The sequence below is a fragment of the Dendrobates tinctorius genome, unplaced genomic scaffold (assembly GCF_039654945.1).
Source record: "Dendrobates tinctorius isolate UK_male_01 unplaced genomic scaffold, ASM3965494v1 ptg000069l, whole genome shotgun sequence".
In the NCBI taxonomy this organism is placed as follows: Eukaryota; Metazoa; Chordata; class Amphibia; order Anura; family Dendrobatidae; genus Dendrobates; species Dendrobates tinctorius.
The window spans coordinates 27751304-27777610 of record NW_027361737.1 but is presented as its reverse complement, the minus strand read 5'-3'; the positions used below and the strand labels follow the sequence as shown (position 1 = coordinate 27777610).

The following is a 26307-nucleotide window of genomic DNA, read 5'->3' as shown; positions in this document are numbered from 1 at the left end:
TTGGGCTGATCGGAAAACAGTTTGTCATATGGCTGCTCGGTTCTGCTGCAAGTATTATTCTTTTCCCAGTATTGGATTAGAATCACCCATACAAGTGTATGAGTGCAAAAAAAATCTAAGGGACTATCGGCACAAAAGGAAGAGAAGAAATTCGAAGTGCACCTGAAGAAACAGAGGAATGGAGACATGTGACCCAGAGAAGCAGGAGGATCAGGAGGCAGTCAGCACCCATACTGCTCAGAAACCAGTACCAGGCTCTCACGCAGGAAAACAATGAAGAAATACATCAGGATAAGACTTTGCCAACAAGCAGCAACCTTGTACGCCTTCAGAGTCCTCCTGGATGGAGAAAGAAAAATGTTGTGAAGAAGAAACGGAGAGTGGTGGTCATGGGGGATTCCCTGTTGAGAGGAACTGAGGCCGCTATCTGCAGACCGGATATAACTTCAAGAGAAATGTGTTGTCTTCCAGGTGCAAAAATTAAAGATGTGTCTGACAGGATATCAGGACTCTTCAGACCTACAGATGACTACCCATTCCTGCTACTACATGTGGGGACAAATGACACTGCAAGAAACGACCTGGAAACCATCTGTAGAGACTTTGAAGACTTAGGTAAGAAAGTGAAAGAACTGGGAGCGCAGGTGGTCTTCTCTTCCATCCTCCCAGTGGATGGCCATGGAACAAGGAGGTGGAATAAGATTCTGCAGGTGAACAACTGGCTACGTCGATGGTGCCGTCAGCAACGATTTGGATTTCTGGATCACGGAGTGAACTACTTATACGATGGACTACTTGCTAGAGATGGGGTGCACCTTACGAAGACTGGTAAGCATGTATTTGGAAGTCGCCTTGCTACACTTGTAAGGAGAGCTTTAAACTAGAACAACATGGGAAGGGAAGCAAAAGACCAGAAAAAGCCATACACCTGACAAATGCTATTGAGAACTCTGCTATTAGAAGTGGAAAGGAAGAACAAAGACGAAAGAATCTAATTAATAAAAATATTGGAGAAAGAGAAACCAATCACAAACTAAAATGTTTCTTTACTAATGCACAAAGCATGGGCAACAAACAAGGAGAATTGGAACTACTAACACAGGAAAAGAAATATGATGTCATTGGAATCACTGAAACTTGGTGGGACAATACACATGATTGGAATACAAGACTAGAAGGATACAACTTATTTGCAAGAAACAGACTTGATAAACGAGGAGGAGGTGTCGCATTGTATGTTAGAAACGCGTATATCTGCACAGAGATTGAAGCTTCAGAGACTGGGAGTTCTGTGGAAACTGTTTGGGTAAGAATACAAGGACAGAACAATGGAAAGGACACCATTGTAGGCATTTACTACAGGCCGCCTGTGCAAGCTGAAGCTATGGATGAACTCTTTATGCATCAAATGGCCAAGTTCTCCAAAAAATATGACATAGTTGTCATGGGAGATTTCAACTATCCAGACATTTGTTGGGAATCTCTCTCAGGCAAAACTAACAGGTCAAGGAAATTCTTATCCTCTCTTGCTGACAACTTTATCTTCCAAAAGGTAAGGGAGAAAACAAGGGGAACTGCTACCTTGGATCTAATTCTTATAAACAGGGAGGAAATGGTTGAGGAGGTAAAAGTGGCTGGGACCCTAGGAGGTAGCGACCATGCTATTTTAGAATTTTGGATAACTAGAGGCGGAAGACCTGTGAAGACTCAGACGTCAAGGTTAGATTTCAGAAAGGCAGATTTTAAGGGATTCAGAAAGAGAATTGGAGGGATCCAATGGCTGGATATCCTTAAAGACAAAAATGTCCAGGAAGGATGGGAAATCTTGAAAAATGAAATTCTCAAAGCACAGTTGTTAACAATTCCGAAAAGAGGGAAGAATAGGAAGCAGTTAAGGAAACCAGGATGGATGAACACAGAACTTAAGCACATGCTAAAAAGGAAGAAAAAAATGTTTATAAAATGGAAAGAGGGAGGCATATCTAAAGAAGAATATAATGCTGTCTGCAGAACCTGCAGGGCACAAATCAGATTAGCGAAAGCTGAAAATGAATTGAGGCTTGCAAGAGATGTCAAAAGCAATAATAAAGGATTTTGGGGATATGTCAAAAGTAAAAGAAAAGTCAAAGATGCTATAGGATTTTTACAGGATGAAAATGATGAAATGGTAAGACAGGATGTTGAGAAGGCTGAACTTTTAAATTCCTATTTTGCATCTGTTTTCTCTCAGAAAGGAAATGTAACATCAACTGTTATTCACTGTCCTATTAAGGGAATAGAAGAATCCAGGATATCTATAAACAGAAAGATAGTGAGGAAACACTTAGCTAGCCTAAATTAATTCAAGTCTCCAGGTCCAGATGAATTACACCCCAGAGTACTGAAGGAGATAGCAGAAGAAATTTTTGAACCCCTCTCTATAATCTTTGAAAATTCTTGGAGAACAGGAGAAGTGCCAGAAGACTGGAGAAGAGCAAATGTTGTTCCTATCTTCAAAAAGGGGAAGAAGGTGGACCCAGGTAACTATAGGCCGGTGAGTCTGACTTCTATACCAGGAAAGATCTTTGAACAAATTATTAAACAACATGTATGTCAATACCTGGATAAGAATGAAGTGATTAAACAGAGTCAGCATGGGTTTGTAACTAATAAGTCATGTCAGACTAACTTAATTTCCTTCTATGACTGTATCACTGATTGGGTGGATCAAGGAAATGCTGTAGATATAGTATATCTTGACTTCAGCAAAGCATTTGACAAAGTCTCTCATACAATCCTTATTGAAAAAATGATTAAGTATGGAATGGACAAGGCAACTGTTAGGTGGATTCATAACTGGCTTAGTGATCGGACCCAAAGAGTGGTCGTAAATGGCTGCACATCCAGTTGGAAGAATGTCTCAAGTGGGGTACCACAGGGCTCTGTCCTGGGCCCTGTATTGTTCAACATCTTTATCAACGATTTAGATGAAGGCATTGAGGGTAAACTGATTAAATTTGCTGATGACACAAAGCTAGGAGGGATAGCTAATACTAGAGAAGAGAGAGAGAGGATTCAAAAAGATTTAAATAAATTGGAAAAGTGGGCAGCAACAAACAGAATGGTTTTTAACAGGGAGAAATGCAAAGTACTACATCTGGGCAATAAAAATGGAAAAAGCATATATAGAATGGGAGGAATAGGGCTAAGTGACAGCACATGTGAAAAAGACTTGGGTATACTAATAGATCACAGACTGAATATGAGTCAACAGTGTGATGCAGCAGCAAAAAAGGCAAATGCAATTCTAGGATGTATTAACAGAAGCATACAGTCTAGATCACGTGAAGTCATTATTTCCCTCTACTCCTCTTTGGTCAGACCTCATCTGGAATATTGTGTCCAGTTTTGGGCACCACATTTTAAAAAAGACATCAACAAACTGGAGCAAGTTCAGAAAAGAGCGACCAGAATGGTGACCGGTCTGCAAACCCTGTCTTATGAGGAAAGGTTGCAGGATTTGGGAATGTTTAGTTTGCAAAAGAGAAGACTGAGAGGAGACTTAATAGCTGTCTACAAATATCTAAAGGGCTGTCACATTGTAGAAGGATCAACTTTATTCTCATTTGCACAAGGAAAGACTAGAAGCAATGGGATGAAACTGAATGGGAGGAGACACAGATTAGATATTAGAAAAAACTTTTTGACAGAGTGATCAATGAGTGGAACAGGCTGCCACGAGAAGTGGTGAGTTCTCCTTCAATGGAAGTCTTCAAACAGAGGCTGGACAGACATCTGACTGGGATGATTTAGCGAATCCTGCTTTGAGCAGGGGGTTGGTCCAGATGGCCCAGGAGGTCCCTTCCAACTCTACGATTCTATGATTCTATGACTGTTCTAACCAATCATTTACAGTGGGGCAAAAAAGTATTTAGTCAGTCAGCAATAGTGCAAGTTCCACCACTTAAAAAGATGAGAGGCGTCTGTAATTTACATCATAGGTAGACCTCAACTATGGGAGACAAACTGAGAAAAAAAAATCCAGAAAATCACATTGTCTGTTTTTTTTTCATTTTATTTGCATATTATGGTGGAAAATAAGTATTTGGTCAGAAACAAGCAAACAAGATTTCTGGCTCTCACAGACCTGTAACTTCTTCTTTAAGAGTCTCCTCTTCCTCCACTCATTACCTGTAGTAATGGCACCTGTTTAAACTTATCAGTATAAAAAGACACCTGTGCACACCCTCAAACAGTCTGACTCCAAACTCCACTATGGTGAAGACCAAAGAGCTGTCAAAGGACACCAGAAACAAAATTGTAGCCCTGCACCAGGCTGGGAAGACTGAATCTGCAATAGCCAACCAGCTTGGAGTGAAGAAATCAACTGTGGGAGCAATAATTAGAAAATGGAAGACATACAAGACCACTGATAATCTCCCTCGATCTGGTGCTCCACGCAAAATCCCACCCCGTGGGGTCAGAATGATCACAAGAACGGTGAGCAAAAATCCCAGAACCACGCGGGGGGACCTAGTGAATGAACTGCAGAGAGCTGGGACCAATGTAACAAGGCCTACCATAAGTAACACACTACGCCACCATGGACTCAGATCCTGCAGTGCCAGACGTGTCCCACTGCTTAAGCCTGTACATGTCCGGGCCCGTCTGAAGTTTGCTAGAGAGCATTTGGATGATCCAGAGGAGTTTTGGGACAATGTCCTATGGTCTGATGAAACCAAACTGGAACTGTTTGGTAGAAACACAACTTGTCGTGTTTGGAGGAAAAAGAATACTGAGTTGCATCCATCAAACACCATACCTACTGTAAAGCATGGTGGTGGAAACATCATGCTTTGGGGCTGTTTCTCTGCAAAGGGGCCAGGACGACTGATCCGGGTACATGAAAGAATGAATGGGGCCATGTATCGTGAGATTTTGAGTGCAAACCTCCTTCCATCAGCAAGGGCATTGAAGATGAAACGTGGCTGGGTCTTTCAACATGACAATGATCCAAAGCACACCGCCAGGGCAACGAAGGAGTGGCTTCGTAAGAAGCATTTCAAGGTCCTGGAGTGGCCTAGCCAGTCTCCAGATCTCAACCCTATAGAAAACCTTTGGAGGGAGTTGAAAGTCCGTGTTGCCAAGCGAAAAGCCAAAAACATCACTGCTCTAGAGGAGATCTGCATGGAGGAATGGGCCAACATACCAACAACAGTGTGTGGCAACCTTGTGAAGACTTACAGAAAGCGTTTGACCTCTGTCACTGCCAACAAAGGATATATCACAAAGTATTGAGATGAAATTTTGTTTCTGACCAAATACTTATTTTCCACCATAATATGCAAATAAAATGAAAAAAAAAACAATGTGATTTTCTGGATTTTTTTTTTCTCAGTTTGTCTCCCATAGTTGAGGTCTACCTATGATGTAAATTACAGACGCCTCTCATCTTTTTAAGTGGTGGAACTTGCACTATTGCTGACTGACTAAATACTTTTTTGCCCCACTGTACTTATACCTTCCCACCAGCTTGGTTTTCCATCTATCCTCCACCCTTCTCTGGTTCTATGAAACCGGAGTTGTCAATGGAAGAAGGGAGGGGATGATGATTAAGGGAAAACAAAACAAGCAGGTGTGAAGGTGTACTTAAATGATTGGCCCCGCCATGAGGCCTCAATTGCTTGTGCTTGGTTTGGACAGTCATTCTCTGACAGTCAATTTTAGGCCGGGATCACACATGCGAAAAACATGGCTGAGTTTTGCATGTTAATACCTGGCACTCAGGAACGGAGCGTGCGGCCGCATTGCAATACATGCAGCCTCATGCGCCGATCCTGAGTGCCGCCGGCAGTGCCGGGTATTAACATGTGAGACTCGGCCATGTTTCTCGCATGTGTGATCCCTGCATAAACGGACTATCAGCACAGAATGACTGTTCAAGCATTATACAGGCACCTTAATGGCCAAACGTTTCAGTGCACGTTTCCGCCTACTTTTTTTTTTTCCCTTCCATTTCCACCCCTTCTTTGAGAGCTCTGGCATTATAGAGCCAGGGAAGCGCAAAGATGGATGGGAAAACTAGTTGGGAAGGTGCTCTTTAAAGGGAATCTGTCAGTAGGCCCAACCGTCCTAAGCAGTCTATATGGGCATGTAGGTCATAGGAAGCTGAGTAAAATGATACATTGATATCTGCGATCCAAGTTTTTTGTATATGTAAATGAGCTTTTCCAGACTATGGGCTGGATACTATAAAAAAATAAATAAAATAAAATTAAAAAAAGCTGTGTTACTAGTGTGAGAGAAGTAACTAACACAGAACAGTAGAACTGAACTTCCGTCTCATAACAAACACGTTAACCGCTACAATACAGCTCTGCTGTTTTGCAACAAGATTGAAGCTGCGAGGCACCTGCAGATATGTCAGGTATAATCACACACAGCTCTGCTGTGAGATCAGAGAGCGGCCATCACATTGGTTTATCTAATATATAAAGCTCAAGTGTGTGTGTATGTCCGGGATAGGCATCCGCACCGTCGCAGCCACAGCCACAAAATTTGGCACCGTCACACCTCTGCACCCCGAGAGTGTCCTAAGCTATGTTGTGAGGCGAAATTTTAACCCCGCGCGTTCAAATTAACCAAACAATTTTGCCGCTATCTACATAATGGGGGAAAAAGTGTGTATCAAGCCCCGCCCCTCATTATGATGTCATAATGGTTGCCATGGTGACGCTGATGTCATAATGGTTGACTATGGGATGGAGGATGTGTGATGGGTATATGGGCACTGGACTATGGGATGGAGGATATGTATGACGGGTATATGGGCACGGGACTATGAGATGGAGGATGTGTGATGGGTATATGGGCACGGGACTATGGGATGGAGGATATGTATGACGGGTATATGGGCCCGGGACTATGGGATGGAGGATGTGTATGACGGGTATATGGGCACTGGACTATGGGATGGAGGATATGTATGACGGGTATATGGGCATGGGACTATGAGATGGAGGATGTGTGATGGGTATATGGGCACTCGACTATGGGATGACGAATATATATGATGGGTATATGGGCATGGGACTATGGGATGGAGGATAATTATAATTTGTTATAACTAACCACAGTTAGTTACTATGCCCGGGCAGCGCCGGGCTCTTCAGCTAGTTTTAAATAATCTCTGGAGGCAGATGCTCAGAGAGATCTATGCTTGGCCCATAGATCTTAACAGCTGAATTGCATAGAAGAAAAAATGTGGATTTCTCTAGAATAAAATAGCGGATTGCAGGTATCAAGGTAACATTGTATTCAGCATCCTACGACTTGTCTGCCCATATAGACGGCTTAGGAATATTTTTTTTTTTTTTATAGAGTATGTGTGTGTTTGCCAAGGGTGGACCCTGGACACACATTTATAAGCCCACCAAGTACACCACCTTCATGGAGTTTGTATGTTCTCCTCATGTTTGTGTGGGTTTCCTCCCACACTCCAGACATACTGATGGGGAATTTAGATTACGGTATGAGCCCTATTAGGGACTTTGATGTCTTTAAAGAGAAGGTGCCGCAATTTTTTTTTTTTGTATTAAAAATGATTATTTATATAAACATTTATTTTTAATACAAAATTAATTTTTTTAACTTTAATTTTTTTATTAATTATTTTTGCAGCCACTGGTCGCTGCCATTTTACTTTGCAGGAGTGTAAGGCTAGTTTCACATTAGCGTTTTTTTGCGCAGCGCATCGTGCGCATAAAATACGCAAAGAAAAACGCAAAACAAACGCGCGTTTTTTTAACGTCATGCGCACGCTGATGCGTCAAGAAAACGCAGCGTTGCTTGCGTTTTACATGCGTTTTTGCATGCGTTTGCGTTTTTTTATGCACATGCGTTTTTAGGTGTGACATTTTTTCCATTGTCTAGAGAACATTCTAGACTTGTTTCACTCAAAAACGCATGCGCAAAAAAAAACGCAACCGTGCGCAAGACCATGCGCACGCATGCGTTACCATAGACTTCAATGTGTCGTTTTTGCGCATTCCGTGCGCAAGCATGCGCATGCGTTTTTTTGCCGAGACAGGGCGCACCAAAAAATCCAACATGTTGCGTCTGGCGCGCCTGGCGCAAAAGACAAAAAAACGCATGCGCACGAAAACGCAAGTGTGCGCAAGACCATGCGCACGTCATGTTAAACATAGGTGCGCATGCGCACGGGTGCGCACGATGCGCTGCGCACAAAAGCGCAAATGTGAAACCAGCCTAAGGCTAGTTTCACATTAGCGTTTTTTTGCGCAGCGCATCGGGCGCATAAAAAACGCAAAACAAACGCGCGTTTTTTTAACGTCATGCGCACGCTGATGCGTCAAAAACGCAGCGTTGCTTGCGTTTTACATGCGTTTTTGCATGCGTTTGCGTTTTTTTATGCACATGCGTTTTTAGGTGTGTCATTTTTTCCATTGTCTAGAGAACATTCTAGACTTGTTTAACTCAAAAACGCATGCGCAAAAAAACGCAACCGTGCGCAAGACCATGCGCACGCATGCGTTCCCATAGACTTCAATGTGTTGTTTTTGCGCATTCTGTGAGCAAGCGTGCGCATGTGTTTTTTTGCCGAGACAGGGCGCACCAAAAAATGCAACATGTTGCGTCTGGCGCGCCTGGCGCGAAAGACAAAAAAAAAACGCATGCGCACGAAAACGCAAGTGTGCGCAAGACCATGCGCACGTCATGTTAAACATAGGTGCGCACGGGTGCGCACGATGCGCTGCGCACAAAAGCGCGAATGTGAAACCAGCCTAAGAGACACTTACTCTTCCAATATGTCTGCCCTGGGCATAGGAGACAGCAGTCGCCTGCCGACCCCATACCTTGCATTGAGATGCTGCCTGCTGTGATCTGGGCACGCCCCCTGGGCTGTCCAGATCACAGAGAAGGGAGGAGATCGGCGCCATTTTTCTGGAGCCCACAGTGTATAGCTCCACTTTCCCCTATAATCGCAGGAGGCGCACGGTTATAGGAGAAAAGCGAGGACAGGAGACGACGTGGGGGGGGAGCAGCGCAGTGAGGTCATTATTGAGGAGGGGTGAAGAGCCAGCAGCAACTGACCTGTGACCGCTCCTCTCACTTGCACACATACAGCAGTGAGTTGTCTCAGCTCCTGCAGCTGTGGGGGGTGAGGAGTCAGCACAGCTCAGTCCTATTGTCTGTGTATCTAATCCTCTCCTGTGTGATACTGAGCTGAGCCGTGTATGTAATCCTATCCTGTGTGATACTGTGCTGAGCTGTGTATCTAATCCTCTCCTGTGTGATACTGTGCTGAGCTGTGTATCTAATCCTATCCTGTGTGATACTGTCTGCTGAGCCGTGTATCTAATCCTATCCTGTGTGATACTGACTGCTGAGCTGTGTATCTAATCCTATCCTGTGATACTGTCTGCTGAGCTGTGTATCTAATCATCCCATGTGTGATACTGACTGTTGCTCCGTGTATCTAATCCCATCCTGTGTGATACTGACTGCTGAGCCGTGTATCTAATCCTCTCCTGTGTGATACGGACTGCTGAGCCGTGTATCTAATCCTATCCTGTGTGATACTGTATGCTGAGCTGTGTATCTAATTCTCGGACTGTGTTACTGACTGCTGAGTCGTGCGCCTTATCCTATCCTGTGTGATACTGTCTGCTGAGCTGTGTTTCTAATCCTCCCATGTGTGATACTGATTGTATTATGTGTGATGTACATGACAGTATTATGTGAGAATTATATGGTGGTATTATGTGTGATCTATATCGCGTTATGTGAGAACACTATGGCATTATTATTTATTATCTGCAGAAATGGGACCCATTCTAGGGTGTTTCTGGCTGAGCACCTGCACATGGGTTTGGGGTAATAGAGGGGGTAGCATGCCCTCCAGTTACGTGCAGTCAGGGGAGGGCTGTTGAGGAAGCTGAAGAGAGGGGTCTCATTTTTATCATTACTATACGGCTACATTTCCCCCCCCCCCCCCAGTCTGCTTCCCAGCGTCACCCCAGACTGCGCCTGTCGCCTCGCTTTAACACATTGCCCGGACAGGATGGAGAAGACAGGATCTGAGGAAGGGAATGGGGTCTTTGCATGCAGGCCATCAATCAGCAGAAATGTTTCCTGGATTTCTGTGGACCAGACAAGCAGACGGTCCATCCATGTGTATAAGGCTACGTTCACACATAGCTGAACTCTCGCGGAAGTTACGGCGAGAATTCCGGAATTCCATTCCGCTGGAAAATCGCATTTTAAATTCCCACGATTTTCCCACGGAAAAACTAGCGATTTGCAAGCGTAATTAGCTTGCAGAATGCTAGCGTCTTCCAAGCGATCTGTAGCATCGCTTGGAGTACTGATTGACAGGTTGGTCACACTCGTCAAACATAGTGTTTGACAAGTGTGACCAACTTTTTACTACTGAGGCTGCCTTTCTTTCTGCGGATTCCGCTGCGGTTTGCCACCTATTCCATTGTCCAGGTGTCAAACCGCAGGGGAAAACCGCTGGCCAATCCGCAGGAAAACCGCAGGTCATTTTAGCTGCGGATCCGCAGATACAATTCCGCAGGTGAATCTGCAACCTGTGCACATAGCCTTATAACTCCAGTCATACTGGTGCTTTCAGCTATATTGCTTTCATTTGAAACTGGTCTTATGTAGCCTTTCTTTCTACATCTGATGTGAGGTCGGCTGGATTACAGTATTGGTGGACGATGTGGTGCAAAAAAAATGAGATCCTTGTTGTGTTTTTTTTTTTTTTTTTTTTTTATACTCTTTTAGTACCACCAATCCTGTTTTTTGTTCCAGATGTGATACTGGTAGATCTAGAAGTGAGACTACAATTGGAAAATATTGCCTTGTGTCCTTATTTTCTGCCTGATTTTCTCTTTTAGGTCTTCGATCATGAACCCTGTTTATAGCCCTGGGTCTTCAGGGGTTCCTTATGCAAATGCTAAAAGTATTGGTTACCCTGGTAAGTATGATGGGGCACACATTAATCAAGCAATTTACCACAGAGTTTGGCAGAAACAAAGACTTAAATTACACAAAATTTGTTTTTGCATTATAATTGTCAAAAGTTGAAAAAGTGAGCTTGGTGGACCAGGATGGGCATGGACAACAGGTTTTAGACAGAATTCTTGAAATTTGCACCAGGAAATGTTGCAACTTTTGGCACAAATCTGCACCTGCTCATTAATATCGTAGAGATCATCATCTAGATATGAAGGTTTTTCTCTCCCTATAGTCTTCTTTTAGGACTTAAAAAAATGGCAGAAAAAAACAATAATGCCACTGAAAACTTGTAAAAAATGTGAGTTCACTTCAAATGCATTTCCTTCTCTGAGCATTGTTAAAAAATGCCGCTTATGAGCCTCTGAAAGGTCTGCTCTCCCTTCACATCTCTATATCATCAATAGCCTGATTCCAGAAGGAGGAACCACAAAGTGATGCTGCTCAGGTGCTCATCTACTTCATTGGCTAACCTCAGAAGAAACTGGTTCAGCCCCTTAGGGCCTGTGCACACATTGCAGACTTACCGTGTTCTTTTTTTTTTTTTTTCTGTGCAGTTTTGCCACAAAACCTGAAGGGATTCCTGATAGCAAAGTGAATGAGAATCCTGAAGTCTCATGCACATGTTGCTTGTTAGTTACAGCGCGTCAATTCTTTCACTGTTTTTGCTACAGATTTCACCCATACTAATGAGTGGAGTAAAATTTGCACCCACAACGCACCTATTTCACTTAGCGTTTTTTTTTTTTTTTCTTTGCAGAAATTTCTGCACCAAATATTTAATGTGTGTATAAACCCTTATAGTCGATGAGAGTATCCTTTTGGTTAAAGAGTCTTCTATAGACCTTCACGTGTGGATCAACTGCATATATTTTATTTTATGATTCTCATCCCATCTGCCCATGGTTACTTATAGGAGGTCTGTTCAGGAAAGAGCAGGAAGCCTTCTACTGGATGTTAATAGGGCATCCAATAGATATAACACATGAAAATGTGTGGTTTGTTTTTTGAGCCGTACTTACCGTCCTTTTTTTTTTTTTTAAACTTATTTAGCAGGCTTTCCAATGGGGTATGCTGCCGCTGCTCCTGCCTACACTCCTAGTATGTATCCTGGGACAAATCCTGCTTTCCCATCTGGTAAGTCTTCTTTGCGCTAAGGTCACTTGATGTCATCCTGCGGTTGCTGAGTGACATTCGAATAAGATAACGGTCATCTCAGTCAGTGGAGAGTCATCTTCGCCCTCTGCCGGTCTATAGCTTTGTTGTCCCCAATGTCTGCTGCTTGACCTTGTTGTAATGGACTGCAGTCTTAGAAATTTTAAGGATGGAGGCAACATGACGCTCACTGTATCCCTCTGCTAGTAAAGCCAATATTGAACCCTTCTTTTCCTCACTCAAGACTTTTCTTTTCAACTCCTTTGGCATGGTTAAAAGTTATTTTTTCATTCCTATTACTTTTGGGATATTACTAGCACTTGTTTTGCCATCCAGCTGTCCTACTGCAAGAGGATTGTGAACACCACAGCAGGGTTTTTTATACTTTCCTTAGTTAAATAAGATTTGGTTCAGGTGATCACCTAATCAGAAGCACATTAAGTAGAATGAGGTGTACTCTGGTTGGAATCCAACTGACACCGGAATGGAATGGCTGTCAGACATGTAGAGAAGCTGATTTTTATAAAACTGTGCAGAGGTCTCTTATAGGCCTTGTTACGCTTGTGTAATGGGCAGGTCCATATGACCATTATCAGCTCTGTCACTTCCACAGCTTCTACTATTGCACTCTTCCTTCACTTCATTGTCGACGTGGAGCAATTTTTGATCATTGATCCATCTTGAATGGAATCTTATATTGTAACAATATCTTACACTAGCTGAAGAGCCCGGTGCTGCCCTGGCATAGTAACTAACTGTGGTTAGTTATAGCAAATTATAATTATCTTCCATCCCATAGTCCAGTGCCCATATACCCATCATACATATCCACGAGCCCATAGTCCCATGCCCATATACCCATCACACATGTCCCATGCCCATATACCCATCATACATATTCGTTATCCCATAGTCGAGTTCCCATATACCCATCACACATCCTTCATCCCATAGTCCCATGCCCATATACCCATCATACATATCCTCCATCCCATAGTCCCGTGCCCATATACCCATCATACATATCCTCCATCCCATAGTCCCGTGCCCATATACCCATCATACATATCCGCCATCCCATAGTCCTGTGCCCATATACCCGTCATACATATCCTCCATCCCATAGTCTAGTGCCCATATACCCGTCATACATACATATCCTCCATCCCATGGTCCCGTGCCCATGTACCCGTCATACATATCCTCCATCCCATAGTCCAGTGCCCATATAACCATCACACATCCTCCATCCCATAGTCCCGTGCCCATATACTCGTCATACATATCCTCCATCCCATAGTCCAGTGCCCATATACCCGTCATACATATCCTCCATCCCATAATCCAGTGCCCATATACCCATTACACATCCTCCATCCCATAGTCAACCATTATGACATCATAATGAGGGGCGGGGCTTGACACACACACTTTTTCCCCATTATGTAGATAGGGGCAAAATTGTTTGGTGAATTGGAACGCGCGGGGTTAAAATTTCGCCTCACAACATAGCCTAGGACACTCTCGGGGTCCAGACGTGTGACTGTGCCAAATTTTGTGGCTGTAGCTGCGACGGTGCGGATGCCAATCCCTGACATACATACATACATACATACATACATACATACATACACACTTGAGCTTTATATATTAGATGACAACTGTTACTCAAAGGGTTATAAGCTAAAATGATAATTCACAAACTCACATGACACTGGGAACACGGGACCTGCTCTAGGAGCTCCTTTCTGGGTGGGAGTGGTGTCCTGAGATTCCCGTGAAGTGTGCTGACTCCTCTCTTTCTACTGCTTCATTTATGTGGAGCTCCTCTCCAGAGACCCTGCTGTGTGTAGTATCTGGAAGCAGTACTCATTATATTCTACAGCCAACATGATGCCTCCCCACTTTGCTGAAATTACCAGAAGAAAGCAGTAGTTTTATCCAGAGAACACTACTTCTAATGATATTTAATAATCTGTTAATATAATGCTGTAAGGGGTTAGCGGGGTCTTATCTCTGGGACCCTCACTGATCCTGAGAATGAAGAGGATGAAGCCCCTTCAAAGTTGTTTCTTCTCTCTCCTGGCAGCTTTGCCTCTCTTCTTACTGAGCATGGTTGCCCTTGTGCATGTGAAGAAGAGTTGCCAATCTGATGGGGACATAGAAGATACATGGCTCCAGTTATGCATGGGAACTAAATTTTAATATCTTGGATGGCACTCATGCAAAGTTAAAAGCTACCCAGGCCAGTACTGTATGTGGAAAGCAAAGCAAGGATGAAGCATGATGTCATATAACAGACGTTCTAGTGAATTTGTCACCCGGTTTTCTCGTTCGCCTTATTGGGGGGCACAGAGACCTTGGGTGTATGCTGCTGCCACTAGGAGGCTGACACTATGCACAAAAAAAGTTAGCTCCTCCTCCGCAGTGTACACCCCACCGACCGGCAGAGAATTCCCCAGTTTAGCTTAGTGTCAGTAGGAGGTGGACACGGGTCTTTTATTAGACCCATATCTACCTCGTCGTGCGTCGTTCCTTTTCAGGTTCTACGGAGGGATACAGAGTGAAAAGTCACATCTGTACTCCCACATGGAGTCTGCAAGTACGGCGTGTACTGCCACCCCGTATCCTTGCAGTTCTCCGCGGCAGGACCAGCCAGATGGACGCCGACACCAAGACGTGCCAGCGACTCCAGGGGCCCTTGTCGCCAGTCTCCCTCCCACTCGCCTACCAGAGCCTGTCGGTTGGATGAGACGCAAAGACTTCTTCAGACAGGTAATGGATCGTGGATGGGTGAGTATTAGGCCCCGGCTTCATATTTATTTTCCTGGCTGCCCATTCCCGACGGTCACCTCTTCAATGGCACAGGGGACCCCGGTTGTAGGCGCTGCGGTCGCTCGCAGTCGCCACAAGGCTATAGGCAGCTCAATGTTGCCGGGCATTCCCCCCCCCCCCCCCCCCCCCCCTTTCTGGGGACAGGGAGCACAGGGTTTTTTTCCCTATTGGGAGCGACTTGCGTCTGCGGCCACGCCCCCCGCCCCTTTCTTCTAAGCGGGCTTCTCTCCCGCTCTTCCCAGGCCCTCCCACCGCCTGTCCTTCACCTGCCCAGCCTGTCATTGGCTAGAGGGCGGTGAATCATTAACCCTGCGTGGTGCTCCGCCCTTCCTCCTCTCCTAAGGCGCGCTTTTTCTCAGGACGGCGCCATTTTCCCAGCCTGTTAGCCGGGCACCAACTCCTCACTGGACATCATCTTCTCCAGCTGGTTTTTTGTCAGGAGGGCTGTCGGCCGGATTTCGCTCTGACCTGCATCCACTGACAGGTTGCAGAGCATCGCTTCTGGGGACACCGGACCGTGAGTAGCTCTGCACTGCAGACTGACCCTTCTCCGCCCTCTGTCCCCCAACCTTCCGGCATTACCTCAGCTTTTCACTATGTCTAAGTCTGATCGTACCCGCTCTACCGCCCCCCCCTGCACTTTAGTCAAGTACTTTGCATGTTCTTCGTGCAATCGCAAACTTCCCTCAGGCCAGTCCACTCCCCTCTGCCTGGATTGTAGCAATCCAATTCAGCCTGACGCCGTCCAGGAGCCATCTTCGGCCCCAGGTGAGAGTGAGCCCCCCATGCCTGGCTGGGCCTCCTCGCTATCTCAATCAGTGGCAGACCTCACCAGGGTGTCTCAGTCCCTGGTGGCCGTTCTTGATAAGTTGCCCCTGGACTCTTCAGCAGGGCCAAGCAGGTCCCAAATTGTTCCATCTGAATCAGCCAGCGGTAGTCGCAAAAGACCCAGGCAAGATTCCCAGCCGGAATCCTCTCCTAGTCCCATCTCACCGCATAGCCCTTCTCACCAGCCTCCCTCTCGGGCCTCCTCTCCCGAGTCAGGGGAAGCGCTTTGGGACAGGTCATCTGAGGGGATTTTAGAGCTGGATTCAGACCAGGATGCAAGCATGAAGGTCACAGTGCAGGACCTCATTGCTGCGATCCATCATACCTTCGATATTGCTGACTCCCCTGCGAAATCCTCAGATCAGGAGGTTTCGTTCAGACGGGCAGAAACTCCCTCCAGGGTTTTTCCTTTCCATTCCCAGTTTGGGAAAATTTTTACCAAGGAAAGAGAGGATCCGACCAGACGCTTTCAAAGAGGAAAACGTCTCGGCATACTCTACCCATTTGCTAAAGAGCTCACGGACAACTGGTCGGCCTCTCCCTCGGTCGATCCGCCCGTGTCCAGGCTATCCAATAACACGGTTCTCCCGCTTTCAGGCGTGGCGTCCCTAAAGGATTCTAATGACAGGATTGTAGAATCCCTGGCGAAGTCTGCCTTTGAAGCGGCTTCAGCGGCGGTGTGTCCAATCTTTGCTTCATCCTGGACAGCAAAGACCATAACCACGTGGGCAGACGACCTTCGGCAGGGCATCTTAGATAAGGCGCAACCGGAGTATTTGGCCAATCTCGCCAATCAGATCTCCCATGCTGGGGACTATCTTCTCTCCGCTTCCTTGGATGCTGCATCCTGTGCAGTTCAGGCGTCAAGCAACGTTATTGCAATTCGACGTACAATTTGGCTAAAGGCATGGCAAGCAGACTTGTCTTCAAAAAAGTTCCTCACTAACCTGCCCTTTCAGGGGGTGCGCCTCTTTGGGTCCCAATTGGACCAGATTATTAAGGACGCCACCGGAGGCACGAGTTCACTCCTCCCTCAGTCCAAGTCTCGCAGACCCCCACTAAGGCGTCAGTTTCGACCCTTTCGGACTTTCCGCCGTTTCAATACGGCGGACAACTCCTCCAGCCAACAGAGACCGCAGGCTCTCCAGGAGAGAGAGAAAGTTTCCTTCAGACCCACTCCTTCCTGGCGACCCCACTCCTCCCAGGGCAGACCGTTCAGATCTAGATCTGGACGGTCTACTTCAGCATGACTATCATCGGGCACGCGAGGGGCCTTTCCAATTGGGAGGTCGACTTCTTTCCTTCAGGGACGTTTGGCTGGCCGCCGTGGAGGACGCCTGGGTCAGGGAGGTCGTATCCTCAGGATACAAGATAGAGTTCGTCTCTCTCCCACGGGATCGTTTCTTCGAATCCCGGCCTCCAAAGGATCCAGCCTTGATCCCGGGGTTCTCTACAGCTATCGCTGCTCTCCTCAGTTCCGGGGTGATTGTGCCCGTTCCCGAATCGGAGCGCTTCACGGGGTTCTACTCGAACCTGTTTGTAGTGCCGAAAAAAGACGGCGCAGTTCGACCCATCTTGGATCTCAAGCTGCTCAACAAGAGGGTCCGCCTTCGCCACTTCCGCATGGAGTCGCTTCGCTCGGTCATCGCCTCCATGGAGGAGCAGGAGTTCATGTGCTCAATAGACATCCAAGATGCCTATTTACATGTTCCAATTTTCTCCGGACATCAAAAGTTCCTGCGCTTTGCGATTCGACAGCACCACTACCAGTTTGTCGCACTGCCCTTCGGTCTTGCCACCGCTCCCAGAGTCTTCACGAAGATCATGGCTGCGTTGATGGCTTTATTGAGAGTCAGAGGCCTCGTTCTTTTCCCGTACCTAGACGATATTCTGATCAAGGCTCCCTCATTCCAACAGGCTCACCAAGGTTTGTCAATCGTCCTGGACACTCTTTCCAATTTCGGGTGGATCGTCAACAGGAAAAAGTCCTGTCTGGTTCCTACCCAACGCCTGGTCTTTCTAGGTCTTCTGTTCGACACTCGTCGGTCAAGGGTCTTTCTCCCACAAGAAAAGATTCTCTCTCTGCAGCAGGAAGTACGATCGCTGCAGACCTCGCGATTCCCATCCCTCCGTACAGCCATGAGGGTCCTGGGAAAGATGGTCGCGGCGATAGAGGCAGTTCCCTTTGCCCAATCTCACGCCAGGCCTCTCCAGCAGGCCATTCTATCGAAGTGGAACAGGTCGCCTCGGTCCCTGGATCGCCCTGTCCATCTTTCTTACCGGATCAAGCGGTCTCTCAACTGGTGGTTGTCGTCACCTCTCATTCTATCGGGTCGATCCTTCCTTCCCATTCACTGGCAGATAGTAACCACAGATGCCAGTCTCCTCGGTTGGGGTGCTGTGTTCCGCAACCACACTGTTCAGGGTCGATGGTCGGATCGGGAATCAGCGCTACCAATCAACGTTCTGGAGATTCGAGCGATCCATCTTGCTCTGGTCCACTGGGAAGGGCTCCTCAAGGGACTGCCGGTACGGATTCAGACAGACAACGCCACAGCGGTGGCATATGTCAACCGCCAAGGGGGAACACGGAGTGTTTCAGCCCTGGCGGAGGTGTCCAAGATTCTTTGTTGGGCGGAGATTTCCGTTTCGACAATTTCCGCGGTTCACATTCCCGGCGTAGACAACTGGGCCGCCGATTTTCTCAGCCGCGAGGGTCTCGCGGCGGGAGAATGGTCCCTACATCCGGAAGTGTTTCATCTGCTCTGCCTTCGGTGGGGAACCCCGGATGTAGACCTCATGGCGTCTCGCCTCAACAGGAAAGTCCCACAATTCGTGTCCAGGTCTCGGGACCCTCTGGCAGTGGGCGCCGACGCCCTGGCCGTTCCTTGGTCCCAGTTCGAACTTCCCTACCTGTTCCCTCCTCTGCCTCTTCTTCCCAAGCTGTTGAAGAAGATCAAGGCAGAAGGACTTCCGGTCATTCTCATCGCCCCGAATTGGCCCAGAAGGTCTTGGTTCGCGGGCATTGTCAACCTTCTCGCGGACGCCCCCTGGAAGCTTCCAGACAGAACAGATCTGCTGTCTCAGGGTCCGATTTGCCACCCCAATTCTCGGCCGCTCAATTTAACGGCGTGGCTGTTGAGACCGAGGTTCTGAAACTAGCAGGATTTTCCGACCACGTAATTCAGACCATGATCCGAGCCAGAAAGCCATCATCTTCCAAGATTTACTACCGTACTTGGAAGGCCTATTTCACTTGGTGTGAGACCAATGACGTCGCGCCCATGTCCTTTTCGCTCCCTTCAGTCCTAGCGTTTCTTCAGGCAGGATTGGATGCGGGGCTTGCCCTCAGTTCCCTGAAGGGTCAAGTTTCGGCGCTGTCCATTCTGTTTCAGAAAACGTTGGCTTCCCGTCCTCAGGTTAAGACCTTTCTTCAGGGCGTGGCTCACACGGTCCCGCCGTACCGGGCGCCCGTGGATCCATGGGATCTTAATCTGGTTCTTGAGGTTCTGCAAGGTCCGCCCTTTGAACCCCTCAGGGATATTTCCCTTTCTCTCCTTTCTTGGAAGGTAGCCTTTCTGGTGGCCATCACCTCCGTCCGGCGCGTGTCGGAATTGGCAGCTCTTTCGTGCCGCTCTCCCTTTCTGGTTCTCCACCAGGATAAGGTAGTTCTGCGGCCTCCGCCCTCGTTTCTTCCGAAGGTGGTGTCCTCGTTTCACCTCAACGAGGATATCGTGCTACTGTCCCTTTGTCCGAATCCAACTCATCCCCGAGAGCGGTCCTTGAACAAGCTGGACCTGGTTAGGGCGGTAAGAGTCTATCTGTCTAGGACGACTTCCCTGCGAAAGACAGAGTCTCTTTTCATTATCCCTGATGGAGCGCGGAAAGGTCACCCGGCGTCAAAAGCCACCATTGCTCGCTGGATCAGATCGGCTATCCTGGAAGCCTACCGTGTTAAGCGTCGCGGAGCCCCTCCGAGTATCAGGGCCCACTCTACTCGAGCAGTGGGTGCCTCCTGGGCGGTGCGCCACAGAGCTTCCGCACTGCAGCTTTGCAAAGCTGCAACATGGTCATCGGTTCACACGTTTGTGAAATTCTACAGAGTCCACACCTACGCTTCGGCGGACGCCAGCCTAGGTAGACGGATTCTGCAGGCAGCGGTGGTGAGTCCGCTGGCCTGATGGAAGTTTGTTTCCCACCCCAGGGACTGCTTTGGGACGTCCCAAGGTCTCTGTGTCCCCCAATAAGGCGAACGAGAAAACCGGATTTTTGGGTTGCTTACCGTAAAATCTGTTTCTCGGAGCCTTCATTGGGGGACACAGCACCCTCCCATGTTTTACAGCTCCTGTTCTTACTTTGGTTGGTTACAGTTGAGTTGTTTATGTTGTCAACCTATTCTGTTACTTCTCCTACTGCTTTCTCACTAACTGAGGAATTCTCTGCCGGTCGGTGGGGTGTACACTGCGGAGGAGGAGCTAACTTTTTTTGTGCATAGTGTCAGCCTCCTAGTGGCAGCAGCATACACCCAAGGTCTCTGTGTCCCCCAATGAAGGCTCCGAGAAACAGATTTTACGGTAAGCAACCCAAAAATCCTGTTTTTACCACTTCATCTGAGAGCAGCTTGATGTTGGGGCAGAAACCCCCTATTCTAGTAATTGGTCACTTACTGGGGATGCTTGTTGTAGTTTTTGATAAAACAGTGATTTTATGTGTTACCCAGCCTACACCACTGATTGGCAGTTTTCTGATTACACTGCATAGGCAGAAAGTTGCCAATTGGTGGTGGGGGAGGAGGGGGTTATACAAAGCTTATGAATATGGAGGACTACATGGTAGGTTTAGTTGTCCTTTAGTAATAGTCTCATTATTACCACTGATTTATATCTGCATTGACAGTAAAACTGAACTAAAATTCAACTTTTGTTTTCAGAGGTAGAACAACCGTCCTATTCGACATCCGGTGTGCAAATGTACATGTTCGGGCACACGTTCTCTGCTGCGAGAAACGGTGCAATTAATTCAGGTACCTGCTTTGCTTTTCTTTAAGGCTTGTTATTCTCTGCTCTTTCTAAGTAAGGCATTAAAAGCAAAATAAGTACCTGAAAGTGTTTGTCTAGAGTAAAGTATAGAAGCCTGATTGTATGTCTGTCGTTTCTGCATCTGTGCAGCACCCAAGTCCCACGTTTGTGATGATAATTAAGAATGTTATAACGTTCTGCCATTTTAAGTTACATGTTCCTGATTATTAGTTACTCAGGGACCCGGCGTTACTTTTCATAGAAAAGCTTATTCGGGGCACCCCTAGTGTAGTTAAAAAAAAAAAAAAAAAAAAAAAAAAGTCTAAGCTCATTTTCCTGCTTTCTCCATTGTGTAATCAACGAAGCTCCTTTTCATGGAAAAGTTACAGATCAAGGGTAAGTTCATACAAGGCGTTTTTTCTGCAGGTTTTTTTTTTTTGCTGCAGCCAAACCTGCTCTCTTGGCAGGAAAGAAGCTGCAGAAAAAAACATGTCTTCCTTGTCTTTTTTGTGTGGCGGTTTTGGCATGATAGATACCTCTTGTGCATGCTGATAAAGTTTAGGGTTGGGGGGGGAATGCTATAACTTAAATCCGATTTTGGCATAAAACATGCCGCAAATCCTGATACCTGCGTTTTTTGTGCAGTTTTTCACCACCCATTCAAGTTCATGGGTGAAAAACGCTGAAAGAAGTGACCTGCTCCATGTCCAAAAAACCATACAAAGCACAAAATCCTGATGACAAAAAAGCAATGTGTGCATGAGATTTCTGAAATCTCATAGGCTTTGCTGGTACTGTAAAATGCAGCTGAAAATTAGCATAAAAAAGCAGCAAAAACGCCCAGTGCGAACTTAGCCTTAAGGTTTACACATTTATGATGAAAAAATGACGCTCATGTAGTTCAGGTCTATTGACAAATGTTGTGGATTCATGCTTTAATGTAACTCAATTAAAAACCTTAGGAAAACCCCTCAGCTTCCCTGACTATAATGCTCTTTTTTTGTTTTGCCCTGTGTCAATCTTTTTGCAGAGATATTGAGATTTGTTGCTTTTGGATCATAAAGTGTAAAATCTCTGCCTGCAGTCCAGCGGGGCATTTCTTCTAAGTCTTCTCTGGGGTTGTACACTTTCTCTCATCCCTCTCAGAGGCTGACAATCATATCTCTGCCATGTCTGAGACTATTAGATCAGCTGCTGAGCTGTGATTGGCAGCCTCTAGGAGGGTATGGTAAAAGGATACACCCCACCAAAGACTCTGAAGAAACGTCCCACTGGACTGCAGGCAGAAATTTCACATGCAGCGCTCCAAAAGCCACAGATGTGAATATCTCTGCAATGGAGTGACACAGCACAAAACGGAAAAGGGCAATAGAATCAGGGGAGTTCAGGAATTTTCATAAGATATATTTTCTATATGCAGGCTGAATATTGGTTAGTAAAATAATCCTCCCGATGTGTAAATATATCAACAATGAGGTAATGTTGAATAATGTGATGTGCTCATGAGTAAATAATGAATAAACAAAGGAGGTAAATAATTATGAAAAAGTCAAAGGAGTGTATACAAGTATGACCAAAATTGCCCCCAATAAAAGTTCAGATCAGTAGGCACATAGATCAGTAACACATCAGGAGGGATCGGTAGACAAATGAAGTGAACATCAACAAAACATATTGAGTAAATGCAGACCCAACAGCATGGAAGCCTCAACGCGCGTTTCGCTGGTGGCTTTAGTGAGGGAACTAATAACTTTTGAGCTGAATACTTTTCAACTGTACAATATGCTTAAAGTAACTATTTACATTATTCTATTGAATTGTGATTCAGGATTTGCTCTTTCATCTCCACATCATGTGTGTTTTTATGTATAATTCTTGTGTAGTGGTTATCCTTGAACTTTTTATTGTCTACTCTTGACTGTGTATTACATTTATGAAATTAATGTCACTATTTGAGTTGCATGTCATTTTTATAGGTTTCTCCTTGCAGTAAAGTTAGTGTCTATATAAGTCTAAAGGCCCCGTCACACTAAGCGACTCACCAGCGATCCCGACACCGATATGAAGGTGTCAGGATCGCTGGTAAGTCGCTATGTGATCGCTGGTGAGCTGTCACACAGACAGCTTCACCAGCGATCAGTACAGCGATGCCGAGCGCCCGGCATCGCTGGCTATCGCTGTAGAAAATAGTATCAAAATAAAAAATATAGTTATTCTCACCTTCCGACGTCCCGTTCAGCCATCCTGCCTCTCTCCACGCTCCGGTCCCAGTGATCCTTTGCACGAATGACCGCGAGATGTCACGGTCTCGCGGGATAACAAAGTCTCGCGGTCATTCGTGCAAAGGATCACTGGGACCAGAGCGTGGAGAGAGGCGGGATGGCTGAACGGGACATCGGAAGGTGAGAATAACTGTATTTTTTATTTTTTTTATTATTTTTTTACACCTGATCGCTGGTCTCCCGCTGTCACACACATCGATGCGTGCTGGCCAGCGGGAGACCAGCGACCAAAGAAATGTCCAGAGGTTTCTATCAGCGATACCGGCAGGGGGGCCGCTCACTGATCGCTGTCACACACAGCGATCTCGCTGGTGAGATCGCTGTTGTGTCACAAAAGTTGTGACTCAGCAGCGATCTCGCTACCGAGATTGCTTAGTGAGACGGGGCCTTAAGTGGTTTTCCAATAATCTAAATAAAATCGATCAAGATGCGAGTCATATGATTACATTGGGTAAGGCTTTTAACGTTATGTGAGCAGAACCTATATTTGGCATACATGACATGAACATTTTATGATGTGTACGTTAAATGCATCCATAGGGTTACCTGAAAATGTGACATTTTGGGTTCCATGCGCCGAGTACTTGTGAAGATAACATTTCTGTAGCATGGAGCTTTATTGTATAGGCCACACTGAGATTTCAGTATAGAGCTGCATTATATGGGGCACTGGACTCTGCAGTATGGAGCTACATTTTATAGGCCGCACTGAGATTTCAGTATAGAGCTGCATTGTATAGGCCACGCTGAGACTGCAGTATGGAGCTGCATTGTATAGGCCACGCTGAGACTCTGCAGTATGGAGCTGCATTGTATAGGCCACGCTGAGACTCTGCAGTATGGAGCTGCATTGTATAGGCCACGCTGAGACTCTGCAGTATGGAGCTGCATTGTATAGGCCACGTTGAGACTCTGCAGTATGGAGCTGCATTGTATAGGCCACGCTGAGACTCTGCAGTATGGAGCTGCATTGTATAGGCCACGCTGAGACTCTAAACCAAAAGCAGGCTAATATCAAAGCTCATCCATCACAACAAGATATAATACCCAAAGAAAAAATGGATTAAAGAGCAATAAATTAAAAAATGTATATTTTTATTATTTTCTTCCAAAAAAAGGAATAATAGAATACAAGTAATGAGTCAATCAAGAATCACAATATATAAAGGAATCAGCGACACTTAGTATCCACATATAGATTAGAAAGGGTGTCTAAAAAGGCAAGTAGAAATAGATTGCACGAAAATTGGTTTCATATAGTGTATGAATATATAGTATAATACATAGTTGCAAGCTTTTTCAAATTTGTATATATGAAAAACAAGGCAGTTTACGTCACCAATTAGATATTAAAGTGCACAGGTGCCTATGTCAAAATATATCCATAGGTCTATAATAAATAATGTTAAGGCTATGTGCCCACGTAGCGTTTTAAAACGCACAGTGAAAACCGGACTCCTTCCCAGAAATCGCACGTTTTTTTCCGCGTGATTTCACCGCGATTTTACCTCAATTCTGTTTGCGATTTTGCCGCGATTTTCTCAAGCACTTTCCAAGCGATTTGAAGCATCGCTTGGAAAGTGATTGACAGGTTGGTCACACTCGTCAAACATAGTGTTTTACAGGTGTGAGCAGCTTTTTACTATTGAGGCCGCCTATGCGGCCTCAATAGTAAAAGATAGAATGTTAAAAATGATAACAAAATAAAAAATTGGGGTATATTTACCTTCCGACGTCCCGCGCTGCATTCCCGGGCCTCGGCGTTCCCAGCGAGACCTGCGATGACGTTGGTCTCGCGTTACTATAGCGATCTCGCGAGACCGCTAGAGTCATGCGAGACTACGTCATCACAGGACCTTGCCGCAAGGCATTACTGGGAACGTTGTGGCCCGGGATGTCAGCGCGTGACGTCGGAAGGTAAATATACCCCGATTTTGTATTTTTTATTCTTTTTTTTACAGGGGTATGGTACAGCAAAATCCGCAGCGTGTGCACACAGCCTTAGTTTTTGAAGCCTAGCTGCTTCAGGGTCTTTTTTCATATCAGCTTGTTGGCTTATGTTTTGATAGGGTTTTGGCAGATTGCAGACAGCAACCTTCCTTTCCTGTTCTGTGTAGTTAGCTTGGGCCCCATCATTTGCTCACCCTATCTTTCTATCTGTGTGAGTGTTTTTTCATCTTGCTTCACCGTCATTATATGTTGGGGGCTGCCTCTTACTTTGGGGTCTGCTCTGGGGCAGTTTAGATTTCCTTTTCTGTCTTTTGGCTATTTATCTCTCCGGCTGTGATCGAGGGGTCTAGGGCATCGTAGGAACCCCCCACGGCTACGGCTAGGTGTTGATAGGTTCAGGGGTCTGCAATCTGATAGTTGCCAACTTCTCTGGTTTTCTGGACGTAGCTTCTATTTTTGTGTCTGCCTCCTACGGTGACTCAATCATAACAGTCCACGCTGAGACCCTGCATTATGGAGCTGCATTGTATAGGCCACACTGACACTGTAGTATGGAGCTGCATTGTATAGGCTTGGAGACTCTTCATTTGTGAGCGATGGAGTTGCTGTAAAGCCATTGCTATAGCTGTATGATTTTGTTTAGTAAAAATATCAGGGGTAATATATTTGGCAAAAAATTGATTAACTTGTAAGGGTCCTTGCAGTATGATCGCTCTTCTGTGATTTCTGCTAGGTCTCTTTATTTGTGACAACTCATTACAGCATATCTTTCCCAGTGTCTCTGCTGATGATAGAGTAGGAGGCAGTCTTACACTGGATTGCTTACAATGTGGATGTCTTCGTGGGTTTTGTGACTTTTAAAAACACCAGACATTGCTGCACATAGCTAAAGTGACACAAACCGAATTGCTGACTTTTGGTCCCAGGTTTCCCAGCTGTTTAATGTGCACAAGACACAGTGATTTGCTCCATGTAAAGAAAAATTTGTTTCTCTATTTAGGATCCAGTGCCATAGTCAGCGGGTGACGCCGTGAGGGTGGCACTCGCTATAAGAAGCGAATGGTTCTCTCTTCATGCAATACGTCAGCAATTTCTCATATTGGTAACCCAGCGAGAATGGCTGCCGGGCTCCAGCTATGACTTTTTTATTTGTGGCCCCCTGTATAAGGTGGCTATTGTGGGGCCTTGGGGACCACCATGAGTCTTACTGCTGGAGA

General features: G+C 45.9%; 1 protein-coding gene across 6 annotated transcripts in view; it reads left to right on the top strand.

Moving 5' to 3' along the window:
* FAM168B (family with sequence similarity 168 member B) overlaps positions 1-26307 on the top strand; it is a 57895-nt gene that overhangs the window by 5164 nt on the left and 26424 nt on the right. For 3 of the 6 annotated variants that reach the window (XM_073581274.1, XM_073581275.1, XM_073581276.1), the window contains exons 3-5: positions 10905-10984; positions 12076-12159; positions 20771-20863. In XM_073581274.1, the coding sequence (XP_073437375.1) occupies positions 10915-10984; positions 12076-12159; positions 20771-20863 (247 nt within the window). In that variant the 5' untranslated portion in view covers positions 10905-10914. The remainder of the gene's footprint in view (positions 1-10904; positions 10985-12075; positions 12160-20770; positions 20864-26307) is intronic. The other 3 variants (XM_073581277.1, XM_073581279.1, XM_073581278.1) reach the window with 3 other exon arrangements.